Source organism: Panthera onca, chromosome D1 (assembly GCF_046562875.1).
Source record: "Panthera onca isolate mPanOnc1 chromosome D1, mPanOnc1 haplotype 2, whole genome shotgun sequence".
NCBI classification, from domain to species: Eukaryota; Metazoa; Chordata; class Mammalia; order Carnivora; family Felidae; genus Panthera; species Panthera onca.
The window spans coordinates 14,669,463-14,676,881 of NC_138348.1; the positions used below are offsets into that span (position 1 = coordinate 14,669,463).

At 39.5% G+C, this 7,419-nt stretch overlaps 1 protein-coding gene across 1 annotated transcript; it reads right to left on the reverse strand.

Moving 5' to 3' along the window:
- Nucleotides 1-5,457: 5,457 nt before the first annotated feature.
- On the reverse strand, nucleotides 5,458-6,444 carry LOC132662494 (olfactory receptor 4C11-like). Its single transcript, XM_060607949.3, has one exon. The coding sequence runs from the start codon at nucleotides 6,364-6,366 to the stop codon at nucleotides 5,458-5,460; it is 909 nt and encodes a 302-aa protein (XP_060463932.3). The 5' UTR covers nucleotides 6,367-6,444.
- Between the last annotated feature and the right edge of the window lie 975 nt (nucleotides 6,445-7,419).

Genomic DNA, 7,419 nt, shown 5'->3' on the forward strand with positions numbered 1-7,419 from the left:
AAAGTTTCCTGGGACACCTGGGTTCCTCAGTCAATTAAGCATCCAATTCTTGATCTCAGTTCAGGGCTTGATCGCAGTGTCATGAGTTCAAGCCCTCCATTGGGTTCTGCACTGGTCATAAAGCCTACTTAAAAAAGAGAGAGAGAGAGAGAATAAAACATTCTTGGCTTCTTTCTGTCTTCTGATCGTCGTATCATTCCTGGGAGGCTGGAATACAAACAAGGACAAGTTGAGGGTCAGCACTGGAAAAACACTAAAGAAATACCATTTAATGCAGGATATAATCTTTAAGTAATGAAAGGGAGTCACCAAGAGATCAATTGTGCAGGTGCTAAAATAATTATGAATGAGACACAAAAATTAAAAATTGGCAACAGCAAATCAGGAAAAAAAAATAGGATCCTAGGAGATAATGTAAGTCAGTTTGTCTGTCTCAGAGTAGAGAATCTTGATGGGTTAGGAATTCTTTTATGGAAGCAAAGTTCTGCCTTCCACTTATGTTGTGGAGCTGGACAAAATATATGAAACACTGTTTTCATTATTGGACAACTGGCAACACAGGGAAGGGATCCTTTAGAGAAAGGAAACAAATCAGGCGAGCACTGGGTCAGACCCAGGATTTGCAGGAACACATCAGACCACAGTGCAGGAAGGCAGTCTGATGCTAAAGTTGTCCCTGAGACAAGGATTCAGAGCACAGGGCTCAAGGCACCTGAAGAGGCTGCAGGTGGGGAGGGAGGTTCCAGAAGTTTCTGAAAGGTCCTTTGCCATCGAAGTTTTGCTCAATACTGAGAATATTAAATTATGTATGTGGGATGAAACCACACAAGACAGAGTAATGAACAGAAAAAGACATTTTCTCAGTCACCTTACACATTCCTTGCAACTGGGGTCTCTGCTTCACATAGTAGGTCGAGAACAGGCAGACTAATTCCATCAGCTTGTAACTGAAAGGGTGGTCCCTTCAGTGGCCATGTTCGGCAGAAGACCCCAGACACTGGCGATGTGAGCTGGTTTTCTTAATGCTTTAGCCTCAGACTGGTGCACAAAACCTCCACTCACATTCCTTGGGCCTCAAAATGTAAGCTATACCTTCAACATCCACAGGGGACAGGTAGATAAATTCTAAGACACTTGCACGTAACTGAAAGGCAGCTGGGAAATGAGAGGAAAAAGGAAACTTTTCCTGTGAGTGACTCAACTCTCCCTGGTGTAACTTGTCAGTGAAGCACTAAATATATGTCCTGCTCAGTCCCATGTTTGAACCCTTTCAACTAATTTCTCTAAGCAATATTTTTCAGAACATCATCTTGGTTGTTTCAGATAAATGACACTTGCTTTTTAAGTTCTTCAAAGAGTTTTAAAAATATTTCAGTTTATTTAAACATTATTGATTATGTGTATTGTGATCGTGCAAATATAAGCAATAATAATGAAGGGTATCTATTGTGCATTTATCATATCACAGGCACTTCCCTGAGCACTTTATCAATGTTAACTCATCTCATCTTTGCCACAAATCTATACATTCACTACCGTTGTGCTCCCATTTGGCAAATGAGCTACCTGAGATACAAAGAGATTAAGTGAATTGTTCCAGATAAATTTCAAGCCTAGTTTAAAGCCCAGTTTAACCCCACGCTTCTAAACTCCTCTATGCCAATTCCCTAGAGATAGGAAATGTAAAAGCCATGGAAAGGTACACAAATTAATTAAATTCAACAAAATGTGATGAATATGTTGAGATGTAGTTTACAAATACTAAGGGAGTGTAAATAAAGAGCTTTTGGCTGAGCCATTTGGGCCAACGAAAAGCTTCCTAGAAGAGATGACATTGAAGTTGAGTCTGAAAACATGAGTAAGATGTTTCCAAGTTAGCCAAAGGAAAGGACATTCCAGGTAATGGGACCAGCATGAACAAAGACATAGAGTATAGTATAGGCACTGCTAAGGATGAAATCAATTAAATTCTACAAAACACGTTGAAAACTCCCTGGCACGTGGTAAGCATTTGGGCCAGATTTATTACACTGTGCCCATAGTTATTAGCCTCCCTGTATCTACACTGGTTTCCTTGTAACTTTGCAGACCTTCCCTTTCTGAGTCTGGGAAGTCCTTGTGACTCACTTTGGCCGATAGAACGTGATAGACACCCCGACAGAACGCCAGTTCTGAGCCTCTGCCTCAAGAGGTTTGTGCACTTTCATTTGCTCTCTGAGACACTTCTGCCATGAGAACAACCCCGGATTAGCATGCTGGACGACAGGCCACCAGGGAAGGAGCACCACCGTCCCATTCAAGATCATATCGGATCAGACTACAGCTAATCGAACCCAAACACCTGAGAGGTCCCAGAGAAGATCATAGAGCCACCCATCCACCTGAAGCTGACTGCAGATGTTTAAATGACCTCAACTAAAAGTAGAAGTACACCCCAGCTGATCCATAAACTAACAATTAAAACACACACACACACACACACACACACACACACATATATATATATATATATAGATAGATAGATATAGTTTTATGTTACTGAGATTGCATGGTTGTTTCACAGCAAGAGCTAACAGATATGGGATTGAATAATAATAGCTATCATTATTTTTGGTCTGGAGAAATTCAGGATGTACAGGACATATATTTTTAGTCAGAAAGATACAGAAAATAGTGTTGGAGAGGTACATACTGGCAACTACGGTGTGTTAAGTTAAGGAGCTCAGAATGAATACCATAAGCAATCTGTTGAAACCCCCAGAAGATGTAACGAAAGATATCAAATAAGACAGAGAAACAAAATTCAAATCAGAAGAAAGTCAGGTTGGAGATCGAATATGGTGAACATTGATGTATCAGTGTTAGTTGAAACTAAGATAGTAGATAACAGTACCCAAGTAATGCATGTGATGAGAAGAATGCGCCAAGGGTAGAACCTAGGTTTACAAGGGCTTTTAGAAAACAGAAAATTATAGCAGCAGAAAGTGGACCAGGAAGTTAAGATCAGAGAAGTACCAAAATAATCATGATACCATGACATGATGGAAGTCAAGGAATAGAATTACCACGGAAAGAAAGTGGGATTTTTCTGGGAAAAGATGAGAAAAAAAAAATCTTTAAATCCCATGCCTTCCTTTACAATTTTAAACTATAAGAACAATTTAAAATAACAAAACTTATGGCTGGACCTAAGGAAAAAACACCTAAATGTTTGAAACATTTTAAGGAATGTCTTTAGACTTAGGTTCCATGAGGATTGGGGTTGTGACTCTCTCATTCAACTTTGTATCCATCAGTCATGGAACCCAGTATGCATTTAGTACACAATGTGTTGAAAGAAGAGAAAGAAGGAAGGAAGAATGGGTGAGAAGGAGGGAGGAAGAGAGGAGGAGGGAGCATTGGGGGGAAGGAAAGACAGAAGGGAGGGAGGAAAAGAGGGAGAATTTTGAAGGTTACTACTGGCTTTCTAAGTGCTAACAAGGGGTCATCAGTGATCATAAGAAAGAGAAATATTCTTTCCACATCAAGGATACTAAAAGTAGAACGCTTACAAAAATCTCCCAAAGGGAAGGCAAATAAAAAGCTTTCAACATTTGCCAGAAGCAGAGTCAGCCAATTTGTTAAGTTACCAGGTCAAGTAAGACCTTTCTGTCCCCTGACCACTTCTCCCACCCCTCCCAACTGAGTCCTTATCTAAAATCTGGGGGAATCTAGACTCTATATGATCTAAGAATGAGAAGAAAATTCATGAAGCTTTCTGAGCCCACACAAACATATCTTTTCTCTCGCTATATAAAATTTTAAGGAGCAACAAGAAATAAGAATTAAAAAAAAAGTTTTATTATGTCTTTGTTACTTAAGAACCAATAATACTAAATATAATAATCAAATGACCAGATTCAAAGGTTTCAAAAATGAAACTGCAAGACACAAAATTAGGGAAATCAGGAGTGTTCACTTAGAATATGAAACATAATTGCCTCTTGTAAATATGGCCCTGAGAGCTCTGACAAAGGTCCTCTTTGGGACTTAACTATTTATTCTGCCACCTTTTTCTATGTAGGAATCCTGGGCATCTTTGATGGGACATGATAACAGTTGGTCTTCAGTTGGTAGAAATGTTTCACATACTCATGACGTTCATTGGATTCTTTTCTCATTAGCCTATATCACTTAAGGTAATACTTCTTGGTGCCAACTTGATGGGAATTATAAACTCAGATACTGAAATAGTATCACATCATGGTACTTAACTATGAGATCGTGACGCAGTGTGGTGCTGTGTGCACCACACGCCTCAATTATGTCATCTTCAAAAATGCAAATACGTATTTTAAAACATCCTCCTACAAAACCAAAAGACCAAAATTGAAAAGCACTGAGGCAGCCTTTCCCATCTTGGATTCTTCCAGGGAATCTGAAACTGGATATTTCAGACACTATTCAGAGCCAAAAAAGAAACTGTTTTCATGATGCCCAAATACACATGACAGCCAGGAAAGCTAAGCCAAGCTAAGTCAATGTTATAGAGATACCCTGAAATTGCATTTTTTTTTCCTTCAAACGTTCAGATACCCAAAAAGTGGTTCTCCAAATATAAAAAGAGCAAAGCTTCTCTCCTCACCTTTTCTTTCTCTTCATTGTTCATTGTTCTCTAACCCCTCTTCTATCCTATATCCCTCCACATATTCCTGCTGCCAACCACCTCACTGCCTCTTCTCTGTGAAGATCATGGGGACAGACAGCCTGACAAAAAGCAGATACCACCCATCACTGCCAAGTGTAAAACTCTCCTTCTCCCACCATTCACAGAACTTTGAGAGTGTTTTCCAGGGACAGTCCAGGTTTTCAGTGAGGTTTCCAGCTTTTCGTGGAGTTTGAGGGTCCATCCATATAGGTGCCCCAGTGAGTCAGGCTCAGGAACAGATTCCACCATAGAATTTTCTCAGAACATCTTCTGCAAGTCCCAGGTTGTCAAGACCGCTACCTCCATTTCTAGGTTCCGGTTCCATATGGATTAGCTCCATGTCCAAGTTCTTGAGGACCAGAATAAAATCTAGAAAAAGAATTGGTGTGTGCACACACATACACACACTACACAATCATGCTGCCACTAGTCAGTACATTTGTTTCTAAATACAAATACAAATTTGTACAGGAAGTGAGATTATCATGAAAACATGGCCAGATGTCAACTAAGAACCAGCTTAAGTTGTTCAAAATGGTTACGAACTTCAAGTAATCCTATTCTAATGCATTCCTTTCAGAATAAGGGATATGTACTTATTTGTATTTATCACTATTAATACAAATAAATATATGCAATATGAGTACAATTAAAATTTCTCAATTGTTTTTCCCCCAATGAGAAAATTTTACTTTTCCTGTCCATGAAGGAAAATCAAGCTCTTAAGGAAATATACATTAGAATCCCTGAATATCCTATATCAACAGAAGTCATACTTTGCTACACCATAACTTTTTCATGGCATTTTTCACTTCAACATTCCTCAGGGTATAGATCAGAGGGTTGAGCAAGGGCGTCCCAATTGTATAAAACACAGCCACTGTCTTGTCTATTGGAAATGTGGTTGGTGGGCGTGTGTATATGAATATACATGGACCAAAAAATAGCACAACCACAATAAAGTGGGAGGTGCAGGTGGAAAGGGCTTTTCGCCTTCCTTCAGCACTGTGGTTTCGCAGAGAGTACAAGATGACAACATAGGAGATAAGCAGGATTATGAAACTCACCGTGCATATGGCCCCACTGTTAGAAACAAGTAGCAAATTTATCACATAAGTGTCCATACAGGCAAGTTTCAACAAGGGCTGCAAGTCACAGAAATAGTGGTCAATCACATTGGGGCCACAGAAAGGCAATCTCAAAGCCAGGAAAATTTGTGCTGAAGAGTGGATACAGGATCCCACCCAGCTCAAAATCATCAGCACACTGCAGACATGCTGGCTCATGATGGTTGTGTATCGCAAGGGCTTACAAATAGCTATGTAGCGATCAAAAGCCATGAGGATGAGCACCAAGATTTCCAGGCACCCAAAGAAATGAGCTGCAAAGACCTGAGTCATGCACTCATTGTACGAAATGGTATTCTTCTGAGTAATGGCACCCACAATCAATCTGGGAGCTATGGTTGTAGAGAGGCAAGCATCAGCAAACGACAGATAGAATAGGAAGAAGTACATGGGACTCCCAAGGGTCTTGCTTGTTTTAATAGTCACCAAAATGAGAAAGTTCCCCAACAGTGTCGCAAGGTAAAGAATCAAGAAGACACCAAATATCGCCTTCTGCTTTCCTGCATCCTGTGTCAACCCAAAGAGAATGAATTCAGTCACACTGCTATTCATCGCAATTCTACTGGCTGAAAGTAAGGTGCAGTGGAGGACAAGGGCTGAATCTGCAAAGAGAAGAAAAGAAGTGACAGCTTGGGAAGATCGGTGGGCTGAACTCTGAATGCCTTGCTTTTGCTCCATGTTATGAACCTCTGACTGCCTTCAATCCTCTATGACTCTTGGTAAATCCGCAGATGCCCAAGCCTCTCCCAGATCTATCTGTTGATTCAGAAGCTAACTGCCTTGGATCAAAGCCTTTGCATTTGGGGAGGTAAAATTAAATGTCCTTTAAAAATTCAATTCCTACCAAGATAGAAAACTGCAGCACTTGAACTTTCCTTGGGCAAGTGACTTATCTCGCTGCAAATTTAGCCTTCATATGAAAAACACAGTGCAAATATTTGCCTTACCTGATCCTGAGTTTCCCTAAGAATTAAACATATTTTTTATGCACACATATAGACACATATATTTCATGTGTTATGCATTTTATCTACATGCTTTGAATTCTGAAAAACACTATTCCACTATAATTAAGCACTCATACTGTTGAGGAGTCCCTCTTGATGAAAATATTCTCAGTTCAGTTCACTCATTTTTGGGTCTCTGACCCCTTCATCTCTGACCCCATCAATATCTTGGATGAAATATGATTTACAAAAATCTATTTTCACAGTCTTTTACTTACACCTCTCGTGTTCAATGTCAACTTCCCTGATGCATTATATGACAAATGTCAGGACAACTTTGAGGTTGGCATAATTGAGGAAAATCGTTTACCTTCTTGGCTGTACTGTTGAACTTAACTCATTACAATATTGAGCATCTCGGCCTATGAATTCAACATGCTATAAAATTCCTAATGATGCCTATAATCTAAATTGTGTTTTTTACTCCGAGTTGTTCCTTTTTACTCTGAATTCGTTAGGATACTTCTAAAAATATCATCTGACTATTATTCCATAATTCCAACATACTACGTTATGATTGTTCTATTTCAAGTTCTTGTTCCTAGCACGTATAGTTTGTCATTGAAATCATCATATAATAACATTTTGTGTCCTGATT

Excerpts from the sequence above, each read along its gene's own strand:
- LOC132662494 (XM_060607949.3), bottom strand. The coding sequence starts at position 6,366 with ATGAATAGCAGTGTGACTGAATTCATTCTCTTTGGGTTGACACAGGAT.